General features: G+C 39.0%; 1 protein-coding gene across 2 annotated transcripts; it reads left to right on the forward strand.

Moving 5' to 3' along the window:
* The first annotated feature begins 114 nt into the window (after positions 1 to 114).
* On the forward strand, positions 115 to 23,028 carry LOC110068132 (tudor domain-containing protein 7-like). 2 transcript variants are annotated; one of them, XM_020775506.2, is made up of 29 exons: positions 115 to 960; positions 1,579 to 1,626; positions 2,351 to 2,491; positions 3,412 to 3,440; positions 4,085 to 4,218; positions 5,048 to 5,090; positions 5,342 to 5,384; positions 6,457 to 6,514; positions 6,687 to 6,804; positions 7,278 to 7,547; positions 8,025 to 8,112; positions 8,604 to 8,859; positions 9,514 to 9,617; positions 10,279 to 10,379; positions 10,913 to 10,973; positions 12,814 to 13,016; positions 13,786 to 13,895; positions 14,535 to 14,661; positions 15,354 to 15,482; positions 15,639 to 15,755; positions 16,532 to 16,636; positions 16,979 to 17,011; positions 17,470 to 17,529; positions 18,011 to 18,156; positions 18,930 to 19,122; positions 19,484 to 19,549; positions 19,985 to 20,101; positions 20,169 to 20,286; positions 20,559 to 23,028. In XM_020775506.2, exons 1-29 carry the CDS (start codon positions 285 to 287, stop codon positions 20,801 to 20,803), a joined length of 3,939 nt encoding a protein of 1,312 aa, XP_020631165.2. In that variant the 5' UTR covers positions 115 to 284; the 3' UTR covers positions 20,804 to 23,028. The 2 variants fall into 2 exon arrangements, with proteins under 2 accessions (XP_020631165.2, XP_020631166.2); XM_020775507.2 differs by having other exon boundaries at positions 9,517 to 9,617.
* Positions 23,029 to 24,255: the final 1,227 nt, after the last annotated feature.

Consider the following 24,255-nt stretch of genomic DNA (forward strand, 5'->3'; position numbering starts at 1 on the left):
CTCTTCTGGAAATTTCTTGCTTTCAACCCAGTGAACTTGTCATTGTTATCGCCATTGCCATTGCCATTATGAGTAGGGGTAGGACAGAGGTAAAAATGCTCAAGGCTCAGTCCCAGGACTATCACGTTTTACGGAAGAAGCGCCATGTTTATCGTGGTTTCCTTCCCATGATTTGACGAAGAAACTTTCAAGACTGGCAGCATTACCCTGCCATTATAACACTTGTCCTGACCGATGATGAAATAAACTTGGAAGATAATTAGTCTGTGGGAGTGGAAGAAAATATGGAAGAAAAGAAGAAGAAAACCGAAGCTTTGTTGCGTGCAGTGCTGATCAGCAGCCCTCGTGGAGTCCCACTCCGCCGCCTGGACAAGGAGTATAGGACTGTCACGTTTTCCTCGATAGCCTTCCAGGAAATGGGATACCACAGCCTTGAACATTATATCAAGAGCATCCCCAATGTGGCTATGCTCACGCGAGATGTGGACGGAGAATTTGTTGTGAAGGGAGTTGCTAGCGAGTCCGACCAGCATGTCGCAAAACTGATCGCTAAGCAAAAGAAACCAAAAAAGAAAGCGAAAACGAATTCACGAAGGCCGGTGTTTGTGAGAAGACCTACAGTCATCACCAGACCGGCCATGGTGACCAGACAGGTCTTTATGACCAGACCCCCGGTAGTCCAGGTTGTGAGGCCTTTGCCAGCTGCAACTCGAACCACTGGGACAGGAGTCCGTTTTATTCCACCTCGCATGATGAGGCAGGCTGGGTCTCAAGCCAGTACTCATTCTATGGGAAATAATTTAATACAGAGAGGAGTTTCCCGACAAGTGCAGCAACAGGCACAAACCTTTGCAGCTGCTGCAACAAACACTACAAGGAAAGTCGAAGTGCTTTCCAACAGAATTTTAGTTCAGCAACCTGCAACTTCTTCTAGGAATGTTACTGGGGCTCCTCATCAAGGTATATAAGGTTTAGTAAGGCCCTTGCAAGCAACGAAATGTTGTTCCTCTGAAGGTTTTCTTGTTTGTGCAGGGGCAGTTGGCTGGGGCATGAGGAAATAAATCTGACAAAAAATTTCAAGTAAGGCGTGAAAAGCCCTTTTCCCACCTTACTTGTAAACTTTTGACACCTCAATTTTTGCCAGATTTACTTCCTCCTGTCCCAGCTAACTGCCCCTGGGTCTCTGAGGATGGAGTTTTTGTAGAAGGAGATATAAAACTTCAAAAAAGTTTTGCAAACCTTCTAGACTGCTCACGGTCTCTGGTTTTCCTAGCATGTGATGTAAATAGAGAATGTGAAACAAAGAATAACCATCAAGTGGGTAGAAGCATGGGGTGCAAAAAGAAGGAAAAAGAAAGAGACTGCAGAGGAATTTTTTGATCTTTTCAATTTGCTGCCTTTGACACCTGTTTGACTGACTGCTCTGCCCAGTTTGTAGAACAATATTACTGGTGTAGTCAGTTCAATGCAATAGGTTAAACATGAATGTCCACTCATTATTTTGATGATTTCTATATCATCACTTTGTAAAAAAAGCCATGTTTACATGTAGCTTCATTTTCTTGTGTTGCATTTTAGGGGAATCTGCTCCAAAGAAAAGCTGGAAAAAGAAACCAAAAAGTCCAGGTACATGTAGCTACCAGGTTATTGATGGTTGGACAACTGATAGCACTATCTAGTAGAAAAATCACAATTGAAGCTCACTATCTCAAACTTGGTTTATCCTCCATGGGTAGGGGTTTAGGGAGGGACACCTATATAAAAAAGACGGGGGAACTCCCCTAAGAGGCACCAAGAACCTGTTTTGTGGGCGTGGGTTGAATTTTTTCCCCCTTAGGAGGTACCATTTTAAAACATCACATTATGTCCTGCCATGTTTGTTTCGGCTCAATACCCTTAAAGGTGCCGCAAAAGCTCTCGCTGTGGACCTTTTGAGGCTGACACCCTAAGAGGCGCCAAAACTGCTCTTTAATCCTGAAAAGGTACGACAAGCACCCCTGTCCTTTTTATAACCCCCAGGGGTATCCCAAAATCCTTGCTATGTTGAACTGAGATCATTCCCTCAGATATACTTTTTCAGTCATTTAGCATTAGCTATCAGAAATTTTGTCATTTCCTTTGAGAGTCTGAGATAGCAAGATTCAGCTGCATTATCTAGTGGAAGGTGTGAAGCTTGACTTAACCTTCACATTAAAGTGATGGCTTTGCTGGCCACTGGAATTGGAAATTAAAGAGGCTTGTCTTCAGTGAATTCAAATCCAACCTTAAATAACTACAATGGCTTATCTAACATATTAATCAGTGTAAATAGTTGGTCTAAATGTGAATGCTCTGGTTTGAATCCTTGCAGCAAGTGGACCCAACTGGCAAGGAATGGAACTGTCTGATTTTGACCATAAAGAGGGATCTGTAGAGCGTGTAGTCTATCTGTCAAACTCCTCAGCATCTACAAACAGAATAGCACCCCAAAGTAATCCTCTAAGCGAGGAAGGTAAGGAACATCTTCAGAAACACATTTCAGATGTCTGTTTCCTCATTTCAGCATCAGTGCTGTCATTAACTTTTGATTCACCTGTAACCTTGATCTTCACACTCGTGTCAAACTTGTTACCTTTCGAATGAATTGTATCAACTACAGGCAAGTTCACCCATAACATCAAGAGGCCATCAAACATACTCAGCTGTAGGAGACCTGTGTTATGTGTTACAGGTTACATCCCTTATTGATGGCCCTGAGCATCCATTTGCTCATGCGATTATTGTTTGTTTAATATTCTGCCATTTTGTATTTGTTCATTTGTGCCTTCATAACTACTTATTAACCAAGAGTGAGGTCTTTGTCAGAAAATCTCAGACCAAGACCTTGCCAAGACCTTGCCAAGACCTTGCCATATTGACTGAGTGATAGCAAGGTCAATAGAGCAAGGTGGAGGTTTTAGATTTTCTCGTAAAGACTGAACATTCGAGGTTAATAAGTTGTTTATTATATGGCATTTTGCTCTGTCTTTGCAGGCCCGTAATCGGCCCATGGGCATTACACGAAAATAATGCCCTACAGGTAGCCAATCAGAGTGTGCGTTAGATTGGCTACAAACACAAGCCATGCAATAAAACATAATATTGGGTTTCATCTGTTTGTTCATCTGTTCATCTGTGCATTTTGTTTGTTCCTTCCTAGCTTCCTCCTTATTGTCAAGAAAAAATTATATATTATCACATTTTTTTATTGTCTTTCCCACACACTACTGTCAGATTGCTGATGATTGCATGTGCACCAAATGTACCTATGAAGAAAACAGACTCTTGTTGACTGTGTGAAAATCTGTTCTTTCATTTGTCAGCCAGTAGAAAATAACCAACTTTTGATTGAAGATTCAGATCATTTTACGATTGAAGGATTTTGTTTTTCAGACTTAAAAATATATTCCAGGATAAAGCAGGTATCTAATTTGTACAATTACAATATAATGCAATTTTTTGTTATAATAATTTATATGAAAACAGGGAGGAATTAAACCATCTTGTACTACCATGAAATAGATATTTTTGTTGTACTAATTATTAAATCTTTTAAGGGATCAGTACCAAGGGATCAGTAATAAAGATTGTTGTGTTGTTTAGGTTGCAAATAAATGTTTGTGGCAAGTTGTAAGTAAAGAGTTCCAACCGTTCAATAAACAAAACCTTCGATGGTTTTTTGTCAATTTGTCTGGTCAGGTAGCTGATCTTGTCAGTTTTTTGAACTGAGATCCTGCTCTTAGCTGGAACTGTGTTGTAGAACATGTATGACTGTCAAATGGCCCTTATGCATGATGACATCAAACAAGCAGATTTCGCCACCAGGCCTTACTTTGAAAATACAACTTGCAAATTTAATCATGGAAAAATTCCCAAAGCAGCAAAGATGAAAAGAATACCCTTGTGAAAACAACACGAAGGTGCCACAGGTTTGAGAAAATTTCTCGTACATGAGGCTTGGTGGTAAATTTTTAATGTGTGACATAATCATGCATAAGACCTTTTCTCAGACAGCTCAGTGAGTGAAAGAGCTTTGCTAACAGTGGCTGCTATTTTATGTTACCAGCTGATAGCAGATAAGCCCAAAGGTTTGTGGTTAAAAAGAATAGGACCAGAATACAAGAAGGCTTATGGTGAAGAACTCTCCAGTGACAAAGTGGAGAGATTGAAAACTCTCCCAGATATAGCAAGATGTGAAGAGTAAGTAACTTACTTTACATGTACTGTAATATGGTTTTTACTCGTTTACTACTATAGCAACCATTCAAATTTTCAAATTTTCGTATTTAACTGCCAGCTTCCCAATCTCAACAGTTCAGTCGTTAAAATTGCCTGATGAGTGTGGTCCTTGTACCATACGAAATAGTTCTGTAGCAATAAAACAGTGATTACTCGTGAGACCTGAACTTCTCTGAAGTTATAGCTTTTACTCGTTTATATACATGTTTTTGTACAGTTATTTTCTTGGTTCAATATTAACGTTTCCCTTGTTATTATGTACATGAGTGACAATGAAATTAATAGTAACGAGTATAAGACGGGAAGTTAAAACTGAACAAAGGTTTTGTGGTGTACCAATCCACAACATAAACATTGTCATATGTTGCTTTGGTGATGGCTCAAGGTATTTGATGTTAAGTCAGTATCAAAAAATATTTTTGTTGCAAATGCTTGTACCTTCTGGTTGCTGAGTTCTTAGGCTGCGAGCAGTCTCTCTTTTCCTTGAAGATCTGTGGGGAGGAATGCAAAACAAGTGGGGTGTCTTGCAAACAGAGATTCCATGAGCCGTAAGTAGCACTACTCTTTTTGCTCATCTTCTGACGCCCATGGTACTTGCGGCTCATGGCTTTGCATATCGCACACTCACGACTGCTCATTTGTGTTGCGTTCTTCTTTGTGTTCTTCCTCACGGAATTTCAAGCAAAAGAGAGACTGCTTGCAGTCTACTGAGTTGCTGATGTTTAGGGTAACACATCGATTTAATTTGATATTGTTAATATTGTCTCATCCTTAATGTTTTATTTACTAGATTTGCTGGAGGTAACACCATTGTTTATCCTCTAAAACCCACGGTATGTAACATTTTACAATCGTGTACCATTGTACTATCATGATAAATATGAATTTCAGGAAGTGATCTCTTATGTCTTAAAAAGTCCCCCTCTTGAAGACAAGAGTTTCCTTAAGATAACCCCTCTACTGATCATGATGTCCTACATCCAAAATATAATAGAAATGGTCAGGTTTGATTTGTGTATTTCAATGAATACAATGAATTTGAGTATTTTATTAATAAAATCTTCATATAATTTTCCATCATCAGGAAGAGAAGCCGCTCACTAAACCAACTCATCAAACAAATGGGGGTAAGAATATTAAAAAATTATAATAAAAAACAATTATAATTAATAGTAATTGGACTGAGTGGAGTACAATTCAGGAAAAAATTGCACATGCCAAGTAATTCCGCATGAAGCCCGACACCACTTTGAAATTACGAGCACAATAATGGTGCTTGTAATTTATTATTACTCCCTGAATTTTATGACACAAGGTTCAATTAAGTTAATTAATGGTCAGTAATAATAACAAATTTCAAAATTAAAAAGTCTCATTAGAACTTCTTTTGTGTGAAAAAGTCAGTAACACTTTGCGTAAGTTTTAAAAACCGTAGGGAAAAATAATAAGGAAGCCATCAAAGCACACTTAATTGATATGCAGGTGGCATACGGGACTGTCATTAAGTCTTGAGTCCATTGTAGCCTTGATCTTGACACCCGTAACAAACTTGTTACCTTTTGAGTGAGTTGTATCAACTATACACACATTTACCCATAACATCAAGGGCGTAGCAGGTGTTACTGGTGACAGCCCTTATTGACAGCCCTGGGCATCGGTATCCAGTCACAGGTATCCAATCACAAAAAGTTGTACAGTAATTGGATACCTGTAATTAGACACCTATAATTAGACATCTGCATGATTGCACACTGATTATGCGAGAAATAAGCATGTGGAGAACCAATTACGATCAAGAAGTTTGTTCTGGATACGATTATAGTGTAAATAGTGTTGTTTTTTCCTTCAAGAATGTCAGTTATCATGACTATAAGAGTACACAAGCCTACGAAGCTCGGCATGCATTTGTGTATCATCATTTGGGAAATTGTTAACATCAAATGTATGGACTAAAATTTTGATAGGTTCAATGTTCTTTTGGGAGACAAATTATAAACATTCAAAATTTTGCTTTACACAATAAAGGTCTTAGCTGTTTTATTTACATGTATTTCCTGTTTTATTGCCCATAAAGGACATTAGCTAGCATTTTTTGTGATTGACAATGTAGTCTTGATGCCTTGGTCATGTAGAAATGTTTTGGTTCTCTTTCCGCCACTCTTAATCAAACTTGTTCATAATGAGTTCTTGCTTGTCCAGATTCTCCTAGGACTGTGGAAGTTTATACACTTCGACCACAAGACTTGCCAGCAAATAGGTAAGCATTATGCATCAATTTACTTCTAATCAGTTCCAAATAATTTGCTTGAAAAAGTGCAGCCCTCAGTTACATGGAGGTGCTGCCCTCAAATGACTGCTGCACATCGAAGCAAAAAAAAATTATTAAATGAATACATGTACATGTAAGCACTTCTCTTTTTTTGTTTCAGAACTTCATCAGAAGTGTCAGTATCCCATGTTGACAATCCAGCTCATTTCTTCATTCACCACAAGTACAACTGGGATGCAATTGATGCCTTAAGTGCCAAGCTAAATGAGTTTTACCAGGTCAGATATAATCAGTGTTTACCTCCTGCTTTTTCAATACATTTTACAGTGTACATTGTAACTTGGAATACAGTTTGAAGCTTGTCACAGATTTTGGCATAAGGATGACAACAGATTTTAAATTAGTTTTGTTGCTTAGTCCATTGCAGATGTTGGATGGACTTACATGTAGAGGATTCTGTTTTACATCACTGTTGTTTAATTTTTTATGAAAATATTGATCTTAAAAAGAATTGAAGAAAGATTGTCTCCAAGTCTGCTTAGGTATGATAGGGTTGAATGAAATTGCTATTGAGATGAAGTATATAGCCTGTGAAAGCAGACACACTTCCAGCTGTCACTTGTCTCCACCCACTGAAAATAGCATTTGTGGCAGAGGCAAGCAACACAATGCAGTATTTAGGACATTTTGATGTCCACCTGATTTCCGGTTCTTCCAAAGACACCATGCTGTTTTTATCTTAATTTATCAGAGTCAATCCAGTAAAACTGATCTCCCACTGGCAGTTGAGCCTGGAATGTTTTGTTGTGCTCAATTTTCCGAAGACGATAGCTGGTATCGGGCTAGAATCACGGAAAGCTCCACTAAAGATGATACTTCCCAAGTTCAAGTTATTTATGTAGACTTTGGCAACCATGAGCCACTGCCTGTATCGCGGCTTCGCACACTGAGGAAGGAACATGCTGAGCTTCCCATGATGGCTGTACTCTGTGCACTGGATGGGGCCATGCCATCTGGAGGGGTGAGAATGCAGCTCCTTATAGTTCATACAGAATGTTTTTATAAGTATCCATAATCTTATGTTGTTGTGTGTGCCGAAATCTACCCTTCACTCAAAGAACATCTGCATTGAAAAGATAGCAATCAGACACATTTGAGGTAGACAAAAATATCTGCATTGAATTGTTGCTGTACGCTAATATTAAATAGTTAGGGGCTTGCATCTTGACCTTTGCTGTGCAATGTATCTTCCTGGCCTGTTTTATCCAGCACATTTTTTTACTTAACTCAATCTACATGGACATCACTGCTCCTTGTTATGTAGAGAAACTGAACAGTACTCAAGGGTGGCCTTAAGACTAATTTAGCACAGAAAAAAGCAATTACGCATTTATGACCAATTTAAGTTTTACCACAGGTTATAAAGCTAGCAGTTGAACCTGTCATTCTTTGTATATCTTTTATTTATACTGCTCAAGATTAAACTTTACTTTTACAGGATACATGGGGTGCTGCCTCGATAGACAGATTTAAGGAGCTCTGTGCTGCTACTGAATTCTTACATATGACAGTTATCAGAGCCGAAGGTACTCTTGCCTATTAATGAGCAGAAATTCTGAACTTGAGCAGAAATTCTTGTCCCAGGAAATGACTATTCTGAATCCTTTTTGAAGTCTCAACCACCAAAACCAAATGTCATTTCCCTCCCCTCAGTTTAGCACTGTAATTTCTCCCTGATTTCTTTTAACTACCCCAATGGCCTCATGGTTAGTGTGCTCATCTCCCTGGATCCAACGGGTCTGGGTTTAGGTCCTGGCCGGGGACATTGTGTTGTGTTCTTGTGCAAGACACTTTACTCTCACAGTGCCTCTCTCCACCCAGGTGTGTAAATGGGTACCGGCGAACTTAATGCTGGAGGTAGCCCTGTGATGGACTAGCATCCCATCCAGGGGGGAGTAGAAATACTCCTAGTCGCTTCATGCTACAGAAACCAGGATAAGCACCAGCCTGATGGGCCACTTGGCTTGTATGCAGACTTTACCTACCTACCTTACAATATAAAATGTTTTTATTTCAGGTCATCATCTGTATGTAGAGCTCAAAGACAGTGAAGGAAATGATATCAAAACTGTTCTGCAAAATGAAGGTCTCATAGGGAGAGATCTACCTGCCGACAAATTATCCTCCTCGTCATCATCATCAAGTAGCTCAAATTCAGCTTTGTCGTCGCTGACATCATCATCCTCAACTGATTCATTTGTATCTGTTACAACTGTAACCTCATCTACATCATCAAGTCTCACCAGCATTGTCCCCACCACAGACAGTCCAAGGTATGTTGTAGATGGTTTGCCAAGAGAACAGTTTTGCATTGAAGGAGAATTTAGGAAACTGGCTTGTCAGATTTGTTGATGAAATAGATTATTTAGGGAAGGCTGCCTTTTAGAGAGAGCATCTCATAGGTTGCACCCTAACCAAATTTGGAAATGTCTATTATTTTCAAGAAAATATTTTATTAGGTAAATGTACAGTAAGAGCATGTTTTTCCAAAAAGTCATGTTTGTGTGGGATTGACTTGTTATCTACAAATGTAATGCAAACTTGGTTACTTTGCACTGCAGAATTAAGCAAAAATCCTAGAACTTTATAAAATAATGTAAATTAAGTCTACATACATGTAAACACTGACTTTGTATGACAAACATGATTTTAGAGCAGTTTTCAATTGAGTTAATGTAAAACCAAAACCAAACCAATTACTTAATAGTAATTACAATAGACAACTCAGCCAATCTCAAGCTGTAGTAAAATGAAATCCAAAACCAAAGTAATTGCCTGTTTACTTTCGACACCCTGAAAACACTGAAAACTGCTCAATGAATACCAAATATTATTGTGATCGCTCTGAAATAGATTTTCTATATCACAGTCTTAAAAACTAAAAGGTGGGCTGTTCTATCAGTGAATGATCCTTCTTTGTGTTTTAGCAGTGAGAGAGAAGCCAAGGAATCTGAGGAGAGCAAAGTCAACACAAGAACCTTTTTAAGACACAGATTCTTGTCAAAAGATGAAGACGCCCAAAAAATTCCAGGTGTTTGTCTGTGTTTAATTAAATAGTGTCCCAGAGGAGTTGAAGGAATACTTGAGAAATTTATACATGAAGTTCAGTTAACATTTCCATGTTTGGTTTTTACTGTGAGTTAGAAATAACCCCTGTGAGGGAACCAATTGCACTAATTCCACTATTGGCAGCCAGCTCCTAGATGGAGACTGCGCTATCCAGGCAACCCAGCCATGAGCCCCCATGTGGAAGGGGAGACAGGCACCCGTCATACTGAATTAACAGTGGAAAGAGGGAGGGAAGAGAGGGGTAATGCTTGAAGTTGTGCTCCCATGCAAAACAGCACTCACTGTAAACGTTATTGTTGTGAAGGCTGCCAACACGTCTCAGTCCAAGGGTACATGTAATCCTGGTGCATTCACATATCAAAAACACCGCTGACTACCATGGGAATGCAGGCGCTCTTTGTTTTTAATCTTGACTGTTAAATTGCATTTAACTGCATTTAGTTTTATTAGAGCACAACTGCATTTAGTTTTAAGAATTTGGTTGTACATAATTATACATCAGTGCGATATCCCCTTACAGTAGTCGATGATTTTCTTTATTCTCTCTACCTGTCTGCTTCATATAGTATTGATATTTGTAAGAAGAAAATGAATGCTGATCACTTTGTTTATTGATTCACTAGAGAGGGAACAAATCCCAGATGAGGAGTTTCTAGATGTGTTTGTTTGCAATGTTCACAGCACTGACAACATCTGTGTCAATCTTTCTGGAGAAAATTATTCTGTAAGTGTAAGCTCAGCCAAGCTATAGAGACATAATTTGTTGACTTGTAATGTTGTTCTTTTATCATGATGTGCCATGTTGTTAGTTCTGTTTGTTAAGACCATGATGCTTTGCTTGTGTCAGTTTAAACCTAAATTGTATGTTTATCCTGTGTTTTCTAATACTAGCCCTGTTTAGAAGGTGGAGGCTTGTTGGCTCCATGGTTGGTGTGCTTGTCTCCGGATCGCGCGGTCTGGGTTCGAGCCCTGGCTGGAGGCACTGTGTTGTGTTCTTAGGCAAGACACTTTACTCTCACAGTACCTCTCTCCACCCAGGCGTACTAATGGGTACCGGTGACTTAAATGCTGGGGGTAACCCTGCGATGGACTAGTGTCCCATCCAGGGGAGTGTAAAAATACTCCCCAAGTCACTTCATACTTCAGAAACTGGGATAAGCTCTGGCCTGCTGGACATGGGCATGTACATGTATGCAGACTTTACCTTTATTTTGCTGTTCCTGTGTAAATATGTGCTATACTGTTTATGCCACTTAGGAGAAGCTAACAGCTCTGGAACAGAGTATGCTGTGCCATTATGAGGAACCAAGTTCTGAAGGTGTAGTATTAATAATAAGAAAATAACCCAATGAATATACATGCGCTGATTGGTTTAAAATGTTAAATCGTGTTTCTAAAACTCGTTAGAAATACAGAACTAGCACAAACTGTCGACATAATGATAGTGCAAGCAGAGAGAATTCATCTTTTGATGATCAAAGTAAACAAATTGTTTTCTTTGTTTGGTTGCGATATTTTCTAAAAGAAATAGAAAACATGTTCTCTGTGTTTCTATTGAGTTTTAGTAGAATTCTACTAGTATACTAATGCAAATGCTGCAATCTGATTGGCTGAGCAACTCGTGTACTATCAGCCATTAGAGTGCAGTGGCTGTCAGTCGTCCACGAAATGCGATGTTTTTATCGTTTTTCTTAAGTTTTGGAAGAAAGTTTAGATGTAAATGGATAATTAAATTCCTGAGAAGACTAAAATAAGGACATTAACGGATTCTTGACTGTAAAAACTTGAAATTATTGAAAAAACGGGTGCATGCGTGTAAACAACTGCAAATTAAGGAAGGACAATTCAATGCGTGCGATTTTGTTAAAGCATAAAGTTCAATGAAGCGTTGAGAAATAATTGGAAACTGTTATTTGCATTAATTTCAATTAGAATTCTACTAAAACAATTAGATTATTTGCTCTCGATTTCTATGAGGCGATAGTTGATGAGGCCTTGATTCTATCACCTCATAAAAATCTCGAGCTCATAATCTAATTGTTAAATAGAATCCTTGTGAAAGTTTTGGAGAACTCGAAGAAGCTGTGGAACTTGCTACAGCTTTTCTCATTCTCCCAAACTGCCACTTGTGTTTCTATTAAACAATTAGATTATGAGCTTGAGATTTCTAATGTGTGATCACGCATACATGTAGAAATCAAGAGCGAATAATCTAATTGTTTTAGTATAAATCTTCTTTTTGTTCAAAAATTTAATCTAAATCCTCTTCAAAGACACTTTGAAAACACAAAGAAGTGGCCCCTAGCACACGCTGCTATGCTACTCACTATCTATCACAGAATTAGATAGTGAGTAACGTAGCCAATCAGAGAACGGCATTTGTGATAGAACGCTAGTAGATTTATACTAAAACTGGATAGAAACATAGTACATGTTTTCTATTTCTTAATAATTATGACTTGAATAAATGCATGAACGATCATCTCAGTTATGTACCCGAGGCAGCAGTGAAAACAAAAAAGGCCGAAAAAAATAATCAGGCTTTATTTTCATGTGCGTAACTGCAATGATATTTCATGTCTTTACATCTTTCTCAGCAGTTCAAATATATGATCTTTCATACAAGTGTATTCAGTTGCAGTATTAGACAACAAATAATTGTTTGTGTCAAGGCTACAGATGTATTTAAAGATAGAAAATCTACATCAAATGTGATGCTAATATTATGAAATGCTGGTAAATGGAGTGAACACAGAGAAATTCCCATCAACTAAGCTGAGGGCCGACAATAAACATAGACCCACATGCTATTGTGACGATAGATCTAGAAATAGGCAACATTGCCAATCAACTTGTCACTTAATCCCTGTTCAGTGATCACAGTGATGCTCTGTCCAAATAGCTTTAACTTCTAAATACTGTCTTGTAGACTATGAGTAGTCCGTCTTTTGCTTAGTCCATTGTGTGTGACGCGAAAGAAAGCTGTGAACAAAAAATGGCCGTACAAACTCTTGAGGGTGAGAAGCACATGCGTCTCGCCCCCAGGATTTCACGCAGCCATTTTTTCTTGTGGTTTTCTTTCGTGTCATGCACAGTGAACTAAACGAAAGAGGGACTACTCGTAGTCTAACTGTCTTCATGTTTTTGGTTTAATTTAGAGGTTGTAAAAATCAACCCTGGCAATATATTTGCCATCTATTCCAAGGAGATCCATTCCGAGGGTCTTTGGTATCGAGTCAAGGTTCTTAAGGTCAAAGGAGACAAAGTTCAGATTGAGTACATGGACTATGGTGACACAGGAATGGTACCCAGCTCAAGCTTGAAGAATATTCCACCAAGATTTCTAGAACTGCCTTTCCAGGTTTGTGACTAAAGATCCTTCCTTTCCAGTTTACCGTAAGAGTTTTGGGATATTATGATTGTTGTTCTAATAGAGACTGTCATGTGGTTGCAGCACTGTCTTTAAATTTTGGATAACCTGTTGCCTTGGTCTTTACACTCGTAACAAACATATTGCTTTATGCATGAATACATATAAAACAACAGGCAATTTTACCTATATTTTATGTTATGGGTAACAAATTGCTCCCTCATTTTAGTGCAAAGTTTCAGTGTTAATTTATGATTTCACATGTGAAATTATAAAATCGTCACAAAATGTTTTGATACAATACTATAATAGACATAAGTCAAATACCCACGATTGTGAGCATAATTTGTCACCCATGATATTAAAAGGTAATCAAATGGTATACTCATAAAATAAAGAAATAATTTCACTTACACTTTGTCAAAATTCAAATGATTTCCCTCACCTTGAATTAGTAGAATTTTGATAAAATGTGCTTGAAATTATTCCCTAACTTCACTTGTCACCGTTTGATTACCCATACTAACATCAAGGCCCCATCAATTGTGGTCATTTGCAACAGGTGTAACGGGTTACAGTTCTTAGTTGACAGCCCTGAGTTGGAACTCATGTTTACTTCAAGAGCTATTCTGGGAAGGTAACCTTATATGGGCAGCCCCTGGGCAGTTTTAGGATCAAACTACCTACTGCAAATACTTATTCTTTTAAAAGTTTTGAAGCAAGATATTTTTTAATAAGGATAACTTGGTTTTTTTTTAAGGCCTGCACTATCAGTCTCAATGGGCTGCCTAAAACAAAGAATTCAGAAGTTGTTCTTAAGCTAAAGCACATGACACTCAACAGGGATCTTGTTGCAGAAGTTGTTAAAAGGTAGGTAGGGATAGTGGTTTTGTTAGAAAGATGTGCATTAACTACGTGTGAATGATGATTAAGGTTAAAGTCCTGACACAATAGTATATAAGGTAAAGGCTAGATCTGTGCTGGGTTAGCAGTCCAAACTTTTCCCAGTTGCTAGTGGCTTAAACTTTTGCTATTTGCTAGTGGCCCAAACTTTTCCCAGTTGCTAGCGGCTTCAACTTTTCCCAGTTTCTGTAGTATGAGGCAATTAGTAGTATTTTCTACTCCTTCCAAACAGCTGGAGCTTTTCCCAGATTCTGTAGCATGAAGCAACTAGGTGTATTTCTACATGCACAAGCTCGCCCCAGATAGGATGCTGTATGGTCAATTGCAGGGCTACCCCCAGCATTGAATTTGGCAGTATGCATTGAAGGAGAGAGAGAGAGAGAGAGACACTGTGAGAGTGAAGTGTCTTGCCCAAGTGTCTTGATGATGCATGGTAAATAACCTTTATAACATTTACTTTCCTCATTTTCTACATATGCTTTAACTTGCAAGAGTGAAAATACTAAATTATGCACAATGATTGGTGAAGGAAAAGGTAACAAATCTTAAGGAGCACACTTTTTTAAACTTATAGTTAACACTGTTTTTACTTTGTTATGTTTGCAGGTCTGGGAACACAGCATCAGTTGAGTTGTATGACACCACCTCATCTGAAGTTGCAGACATTAATATAAACACAATGCTACGATCTTTGGTGATTCCAGATGAGGAGATGGCCCCAGTCTTACCAAAGGTACCAAATGTCTCCTTGACATTGAGCCTAGTTTAAAATTTGGTGTGTTCTTAGCCCTGAGTAACACTCAACCAGGATCAGTCTTCAAGACATGTTATGTTGTTTTATAGTTTTTGAGGCTGTAAACAATATGAAACCCTTTAACAGCAGTCATTTGATAGTGATTTGATGTGGTTTAGTTATTTTTCAACGTTATTTTCACGAAGTAACATTTTTAAACTATGTCTTTGCTAAATCTGTCTCTTCTATCTTGGCCTTTCTTTACTCAGCAGTAAAATGATTAATTCATATCAATCGGAGTGCAGCCATAAAGAACAAACAAACAAAAACAAAAATTGCGTCGCATAAATAGCGAAGCGCGCGAGTGACGTAAGAACTCAGACAAACAAAACGGAATGGTGGAAAATTTGACGCTTTTTCAAGCGTGTAAGCGAGTGTTCCTAAAACAGTTTTAAAACGAAAATTTGGCGTTCATTTTCCTCCTATTTCTCTCAGAACACGCTAATTTTGTCTGAGTCTCGCGGGGTTTCAATAATTTGCATTCTTTTCTTAGATGCTTCGTTATTTTAAGAAAGAACCAATTTTGACTTTAAGTCTTTTAAGCGTGTTTTAAAGATTGTTACATGTAGATGTAGTGATATCAAGGTTGGACTATATTGACAATAATTATTATTCCTTCATTTCCTTGATAGCCTGGAGAACAAATTGATGCATATGTGACTTATGTGACGCCGCAAGGAAATATATTCATTCAAATTCCTGGTGGTGGAACAACGAGACTGGAGGAACTTATGCAAGACATAAGCAAACATTACTCTCAGGTACACTCACTTCACACATTTTTCAATAATTTCTTGAGTTGTGCGTGATAATTTCGTGAGGATGTCCCCAAGAAATTCTAGCATGCATGCTAAGGCCTTCAAAAATTTCTTGAGTGATAATTGAGGATTTGTTAAACATTTTTATTCAAATTTTAGCCAACGAAAGCTGCAGAGTTCCTGTCCAATCCCCACAAGAACAAGATATGCTGCGCTAAGTGTTCTGATGGAGCCTGGTACAGAGCGATAGTGACTAAGGTCCTACCTAACAGACAGGTAATTGCTTGTTTAGATATTGCTGTTTGCAATAATTTTGTCCAAACACTCTCAACTAGGAAACTTAATTACAAATCAACAAGACCACGGGAAAGTACTGCTCAACAGCGTTCATTTGAATAACCACACTCTAGCGTTTCATCCTCAGACTTAAGGTAGAATCACCTTGTACAACATTATACACAGTACCACATGAAAGTATTGCTCAATGACTTTCATTTGAATAACCACACTCTAGGGTTTCATTCACAGACTTAAAGGTAGAATCACCTTGTACAGCATAATAAACAGAACCACACGAAAGTACTGCTCAATAGCTTTCATTTGAATGGTCACACACTAGGGTTTCATCCACAGACTTAAAAGTTAGAACCACCTTGTGCAGTTTTATACACAGTACCGCACGAAAGTACTGCTCAATAGCTTTCATTTGAATGGTCACACACTAGGGTTTCATCCACTGACTTAAAAGTTAGAACCACCTTGTACAGTATTATACACAGTACCACATGAAAGTACTGCTCAAAAGCTTTCATTTGTCGAATGTTTACACCTTAGGACGTAAAGCAAACAACACACTTCACATGGGGATGGGACTCAATTTATTGGTGTTGTCATAATTTATCATCCATTTTTTGTGGATAAATATGCCTCAGTTCAACTGCATGAACTATTAACATGTATCGTCAGCCTTACTTTCTCTATCGAAGACAATGGAAACTCTACTTGAATCCAAGAGTTGCAGACTGCATCAATGAAATATGTTTTCTTTTAAGGTTGAAGTGCAGTACGTTGACTATGGAAACATAGAGCAGCTTCCAGTATCAAGTCTCCGTGAACCTGCCAGAGCTATCGGCCATGTCAACTCGCTTCCTTTTCAGGTACTGTGGTATTAAAAAAGCCTCCAGTAATAAGACTAAAGGAACATTCTAATTGAAGGAGTTACATTAAACTGTCAAGAAAGACAAAAGATTCGAATTATGTGGGAGATCGCAAAAATGTACATAGAGGGCAGTTAAAGTCAGATTATTTGAGATTTTGAAAGAAAAATAACAAGAAATGCAATTAGAGCAGCTCCCGATTTAACAAACAAGGAAGTTAAGCATTCGGCGGCATTGAAAACTGGTGTTGTTTAAGAGAGCGTTGTTCAGTCAGATTTCAGTTTTTTTTTTTGTGAGGGTTGAATTTACTTTTTGTTGTTGGTTACTTTTTGGTTTTTGAAGGCCTTGGAATGCAAGTTAGAAGGAACTGACAAGGTAAGAGAAGTTATGAATTGAATGCAGTATGTTATTGATGTAAATTAATATGACCGCCGCCTGCTTAGCTCAGTTGGTAGAGCACCAGACTGCTGTGCGGGAGGTCGAGAGTTCAAGCCCCCAATACTCTTAAAGCAACTGAGGAGAATGTGCTGCCTTTGAAAGGCTTCTCGTATAAGGACTATAAACCGTAGGTCCTTTCTCCTGCATCTTCAGTGTTACATGGTTAGCAGGGGACATTAAAGAACCCATACACTTATCGCAAAGAGTAGGGCATAGAGTTGCCGGTGTTGTGGTCTGGCCTTGTCTCACGGGTTAGTGTTTCACAGAGAGTTAACCTCATCACGCCTTTCCCCCTTGGACAGACCCTTGGACAAAATTGTCCAAGAAAAATTGCTTTAAATTGTCTTAAAGTTTAATCAGTTTTATATTCACTGGACGTACTCTTTACCATACAGCAGGAATCCTTGACCGAGGAGCAAGGCTATGCAATTATGGAAAGAAACGTTTTACTTGAGGTAAGAGCTTCAGAACATTGTTTACAAACTAAATGTATGACGTTGTCTAATTTTGTTGTTGTTCAGCGTCATCCTTGTCAATCAGTCGTCATCGTTGTAATCATAGTCAATTTTATTTTATAATACTTGATAACACCTGGTCTTCGCGTGAGCTGTGAAACGTGAAAATGGTATTGACCTTTTACATTGCAATAGCTGCATGTTTTCGTGGTCATTTTTTATTTAAAACGCGCGTTATATATCCATGGTCTTCCCGTGAACTGTGGAACGTAACTATTTGCTAAATGTTATAATTTCATGAGCTTCTACATAGCCATAGCAGCCGTCATTTACGTCAGCGTAATTGAGGAGAACCAGTTCTCCGCCGTCAGGTTAACACTATTGGCGACGTGAAAAGCAACTTTACCATCTTGAAGAAATGCTAGGGAAAGCTTAATAACTTGCAGGTTTTAAAAAACCCTAAAAATGTTGTTTTTTGTAGGTTGTACAGTCTTCTGATTTGCCCCTTGTAAGATTATTCGTTCCTTCTGAGGAAGACGAGAACACTCTGTTAAACTTGGCAGAGTTAATAGGATTGGAAAGTGAAAAACAGGGCGACATTCAAGAAGAAGAATCAACTTTTGCTGGGTATATGGCATTTTCTACTATAATTGACGAGAAGATAAAGTCTTCCTAACTACATTCCTCAGTCTCCCTCCCAGCCCCTCTCTATATAGCGTTTTCACGTGACCAGCCATGAATATGTTAAAAAAAATGATTCACGATTAGACTTTGGAGGCCAAATATTGAAAATTCAAGTCTTGACCTGTCATGAAAAATTTTGAAAATTTAATATTTGACCTGTCATGCCAAATATTGAAAATTCAAGATTTGACCAGCAGCGATATTGGTGTCTCAAAATAATGAAATGACGGTCATGTTTTTGTTCCAAACCAGACCTTTCAAAGTTGGACTCTTATCTCATGTAAACACTTTCTTTTGTTCCAATAAATTTGCATGGCTGCTGGCCAGGCGAGTGAAAACGCTCGATAAAGCTCTAAACCCAATGTAAGTAGATATCTTTTATGGAAAGAGCTAGATGTCTTCAAAGTTTACAGCCAACGCTGGTTTTCCCAGTTGTGGAAGTGGTGTGGCCGAGTGCTTTAGGGCGCTGGATTTGAAATCTGGAGGTCCCTGGTTCAAATCCCCCTCCCTACCTTTATCTGGATTTGTTCTCGGTAGCCCCGAGTTCAACTTCTCGACCGCGTTGTGTAAATAGCCTACTGGTCAGCCTCCCACCAGTTGGGATTCTTAATAGTTTATTTTCTATTTGCTAATTTCTTTTCATTCAGCACAACAGTGCTAAATACATTTGACACTTAAATGAATTATTTATTTTCGTCTTTTTCCCGTTTCTCCAGAAATGACGATGCTGTGTCAGAGCCTCTTGACGATGGCTCTGTTGATGGAGACAGCGTGGCATCTGAAAGCTCATCAGACACCAGTAAATCACCAGAGGAAGGCGACAAGATCACCATCCCACCGCCACTAGACTTCTCTCAACCTTGGGTGGACGTCTATATTCTGGAATTTGTAGACCCTAGCCTTTTCATGGTGAGAACACAAAACACTGTGCTATGATACCCAGCTTTTTTATGGTGTAAATCCCGTCACGATACTTCAGTTGTATTTTGATTTTATTTTCTTTATTTCAAAATCCATTGATGCCATGTTTTTAATCGCCTGCTACGCAGACGTTCTTTGGGCGTCTCCCCCTTCCTCGCATCTGCTTGGGAGGCTAGGCTTTTAATGGCAATAACTCGAAGCACTGTACTTTTTCAAACATGCAGCTACCATTACATGTATGGTAACTTGAAGTGTCCATTCTATATAATTTTTGTTCTGCTCTCTCCCCATCCATTCTAGAATTTGATAACCCAAAAAGTAACTGATATGCTTTGTCTTTTCTTTGTAGTTTGAGTGCTTAGAATTGCTGAAACGGAAAGAGGAACTGGAAGAGAAAATTCAAGAGTACTACACTGTATGTAATCAATCACGATTTGCGTGTTTTAGGCAACATAACAAGATCCTGTTTTATTCACACACTTCCTAAAGTGGGTTTACCGTAATGTGATTCTTGAGTGGAGGGTACAGATGTACTGTTCTTGTCGATGAGACGCCACTAGGTCCGTTTAATGGGTGAAAATGTATTCCGACTGAATGACCCTGTCATTGACAACTGCAGATGGACTGTCTATGTCTTGCTTGGTTCAGAACACAGCTATTACTCTCTTTAAGCCAAGACATATTTAACAAAAAGCTTGGAAATCACAGACAAAACTGAAAGCCTGGTAGACTTTAAAGCTCGAAGCTTTTAAGCATGATTAGCTTTGGTGTAATCGGAGAATATTAGTCTCCACTTAACGTGCTATACTCGTAGAGAGTTCAGTTATACTTCAATACCTTTCCTTCACAGGGCAGAGGCAAAACTCCTTTCAGGGAGGTCAGACCAGGTGTTTTATGCGCCGTACACAATGCAGAGGATAACATGTGGTACAGGGGAGTGATCAAAGCTTCTCTGTCTCCTCAGCAGGTCAGTTGAGAAGTAGCCCAACGTTTCCTCACTCGCTCAGTGACTAATATATTTTATTTTGTATTAGACCTGTGTGCGTTTTGCTGATCATGGAGATTTTGGAATTGTGCCCTCGACCAGTTTGCAAGCTTTACCAGATGAGTTCAGAGAACTGCCCCTGATGGCTGTTCAAGGATGCCTACATGGTATGTAATGAAGGGACATTAGATAACAATCTGTAAGGAAACCTGTTATATTGTGAGTAGATGTGTTAGTGGGCGGAAAATAACATCTTCGTTATTACCCCGCCCTCTGCTCCCACCCCTCCTACCCCGCCAACAAGAATTTCTCACGTTGCGTGGTAACATCCCCCCGAAGAGCACGAGCTCAGTTTTTGCCTCCCGGTAATTCAAGCGAAAACTTCACTGCATTAGTGGTAATGAACGTGAGGAATTGTCCCTGTTATTCTCCCGTGTAGGGGTGGAGCCAGTGGGAGCGGACTTAGCCGAGTGGTCAGAGGAGGCAAGGCGGCGATTTGAGGAGCTGACGGCGGGCAAGAAACTGGTAGCGAAGCCAAGGGGCGTGGCAAATCACAGTCGCTCTACTAATGAAGAAACCAAAATATCACTTGAACTTTATGACACGTCAAAAGGCAACGAGGATGTGCTGATTACTGAGGTATTGATCAATGAAGGTTTAGCAAGACGAATAAATGAAACGTAGAGAGATTGGAAAAAGGGAGAAGAGATAAATGGGAAATTCTCTTGCTTATGTGCTTCACGAGAAGACCAAGAGTTACTGACAGCTGGAGCACGAAGCCTCTTTATTAAGATTAAAATTACTACGAGCGTCGCGCTTCGTTACCGCGCTCGCCAGGATCACGTTATAGTTCAAGGGAGGACATTGAAGATAAAAGCGCTTGTATTGTTGGAAAAGTTAGTAGTCGAAGTTAGTATGCAGTGTCACGCAATGTCCGTCGTAACCGTGATTTCGATCGTCACGCAGCATGACGATATAGTTTTGCGTAGCGGCTCAAGTTATGGTTAAAATAGACCAATTTCGATATATTAAAATTCAGCCCAAAACAATGGACCTCAGTACGAGGCTCTGGGGAATAACTACAGTGTTTGTGGGGTTTATTCCCCAGAGCCTCTGTTAGGCTGAATTTTAATATATCGTAATTGGTCTATTGAAGGCGACCACTTACCATAGCCGTTGATTGTGCCGTCACGCCAGTACTAGCTAAAAGTGAGTAGAGAGCAGCGTTGCATGACGAACGAAGTAACGGTTGCGACTAAGAGACCACTCATGGAAACGTATTTATGTCTGATAAAAATGAAATTCTCATTGATTATTGCACATGAACATTTGGTTGGCATTTCAGTGCCAGCGCCCTAAGAAGGTAGAGTTTTCCTGTTTATGTGGCTGATAAAGATGCCAGAGATTAATACTGTCGTGAGTTGTTCGTTTTTACCATAATTTTCCGTTCGCTTGACAATGATCATTTTAGGTTTGCATGTTGCTCTACAGATTGAGGTCAGTCCAGTAAGAAAATTGATTGATAGATAACGTATTGTTATATGTAAGGTTTAGTAATCATGAATTTGGTCTCGTTCTGAAAAAGTATACACCCTTTGCATAAATGGCGTGTAAATTTGAATAACAATACTTTGTACTTCCTTGGCCTCGTACTGATGTTTCCAGACTAAGGATTTTTCACATGAATGCGAGGCTTAGTATGTATGAGTATTGTTATTCAAATTTAGGTTCAAAGGGTCCATGGACCGTTTAGAAAAGAGTAGAAAGATCGTTGGACCATTGTGAATGGAAACATTTTTCCATTCCTGTGCAAGGACGATTTTTTGTGGCTGAAAGACTGGGTGGAGCGATTTCTCTTTCCCACCCTCCCGCACTTAATTTTTCTGATGGTCCATGTCTTAAGGATGTCACTCATTAGTGTGCCACATTCCAGTCCTAACACCGCTTCCTTGTATCTCGCTGTAGGCGAACTCTTGGACGAAAGCATAGCTACTCTTATTTACTCAGGGTTAATTACTGCGATATTCCGGGTGACGCTGAGACGACGGCACGAAAGAAAGTCCTCTAACTCGCACACGAGCAGTCTGGTACCAAGCTCAGTTGTTCAACGGGTGGATAACGCTATGCACTGGAAAAATCACTCTCCAGTGGATAGCGTAGTTTGCTTTGTCGACACTTGTCCACTGGATAGCGATTTATCCAGTGGATAGTGTTAACCACCCTTTGAGCAGCTTGGCCGTTCTTGTTTCAAGCACAATGAAACTAATCTAGGATTAAAGAAACGTTTTGATTTTTAAAATTGGTTTATACTTTTTCTGTTTTCAAATTTGTTTGTCCACAAGTTTTGACTTAGACTCATCTCCATGGCGGTCATATAGGTGTTTCCAAACAACAGGAAATGTTTTCGTAAGAAGTTGTCTTAATTTTACGTAGGGCCCCTTTTGATACCAGCCTATGGCTGATAGGGCTATCCTGCCTAAATAAAGATGACTTGACTTTACTTGACTTGAGAAAAGATTTCATTTCCTAAAGGATAGGAAGTTATTGTTTGGGAAAACCAATATGGCGGCCGTGTTGTCATGTGAAAACTTTGATCGGTCTTTAATCCTGGATTAGCTTTAATTGCCTTTCAAACAGCAAGGATTGATAACGAAATTCTCCCTACTGTTTTCATATATTGTCTGTGGTGTGCCTTGGGAGAATAAGGGTTTTAATCAGGCGTTTTGTCCGGAGATGATCAAGACGGTCATCCCCATTTACCTCAGCGTGTATTTGAAATTGTTACAAAGAGGTGCAGAGAAGTTATAGATTAATCAGAGCTGGTAATTGAAGACCCAGCAGCTATTTTAATTTGTCAAGTTTATATTTATAGTCACGTCGTTAGAGAATTAAATAATTGAATTACTGGCTTCCGTTTTTCGTGTGTGTTTGCTCACTCTGTTTCCGATTTGTGGGGCTTATCGTTAGTGCTGTGAAAACTCTTGCCCTGTTGTTACAAACGCAAATAAGGTAATTAATCCAGGGTTTTTTTAGATCTTCAGTGAAGTTTCAAGTTTATACTCACAGACCACACTACTGCGTTTTCGTGTGAAAACGCATACTTTTTGATGCGTTTTCGCCAATCGTGCACACTAAAACGACCTCAAACGGCTGATGAAAATTAAACGGAGGCTTTCAAAAACGGTTTCAAAGTGGAGCCTTTTGAAAACACTCCGTTTCTAGTGTGGATAGGTGAAAACGGAAGCTTTTGAAAACGGTGCCGAAAAAAACGTCATATACAGTTGCTTCCATCAGAGTTTTCGCGCGTTTTAGTGAGGGCAATAGGTGAAACTGTATCAAAAAGTATTTTTTCATACGAAAACGCAGCAGTGTGGGCAGGTTAAAACAAACCGGCCTGGACGAAAATATTTTGCTTCGTTTTCGTTCAGGATACTTTTGGAAACGCACTATTCCGGTCGGGGTCCTTTGATTGTATATTCCTTCACCTGGAACAGTTGACGAGTGTCAAACTCCACCTGAAACTCCGCAACACTATGTAATACAAACACTAGCACTGTTATACAAGAAAAACTAGAAGCTTGGGAACTTTTGATTCTCGATTAGCTGGCGTTGATCTGTTTTTATGAAAGAAGATCTATTTTGTCATTCATCTCCAGTTTAATTTTTTATTTTTTTTTATGAAGATCGTATTACGGTAATTTGGCATGGGATCCTGCCAACACAAACTGGCGGGTATGTTTGTACCCAAATAAACAAATCAAATCGCAAAATGGTTTATCCTGCTCGCGGTTTTCACGGAATGGTCTTCCGGCTTTGTCAGTTAATATTTTCCTTCCTCTATATTCTTTAAGCGGAGGGTATTGAACAATGCTTGAAGAGGGGAAGCTCTAATTCCTTCAAGTACGGATGAAGTGAGAACAGTTTTGAGGCACCGTTTCCATAATTAATGATTTTTTTTTCTTCCCCCGCATTTGGTGCGTCATGTAAGCTTCACCAGGAAGCCCAACCGCACGCGAGGCAAGTGGCCGCTAAATATAGCTGTTTGAGAAATCTAAATTATGCAAGACCAGTTTTTACGAAAGAAGATCTATTTTGTCATTCATCTCCAGTTTAATTTTTTTTTTTTTTGTATGAAA

The sequence above is a fragment of the Orbicella faveolata genome, unplaced genomic scaffold (genome assembly GCF_042242905.1).
Source record: "Orbicella faveolata isolate gen_17 unplaced genomic scaffold, um_ofav_v1 contig_34, whole genome shotgun sequence".
Taxonomy (NCBI): domain Eukaryota; kingdom Metazoa; phylum Cnidaria; class Anthozoa; order Scleractinia; family Merulinidae; genus Orbicella; species Orbicella faveolata.

Excerpts from the sequence above, each read along its gene's own strand:
- LOC110068132 (XM_020775506.2), top strand. The coding sequence starts at position 285 with ATGGAAGAAAAGAAGAAGAAAACCGAAGCTTTGTTGCGTGCAGTGCTG. Across the intron at positions 14,662-15,353 it reads TGGCCCCAGTCTTACCAAAG|CCTGGAGAACAAATTGATGC; the intron begins GTACCAAATGTC and ends TTTCCTTGATAG. Across the intron at positions 17,530-18,010 it reads AAAGAAACGTTTTACTTGAG|GTTGTACAGTCTTCTGATTT; the intron begins GTAAGAGCTTCA and ends TGTTTTTTGTAG.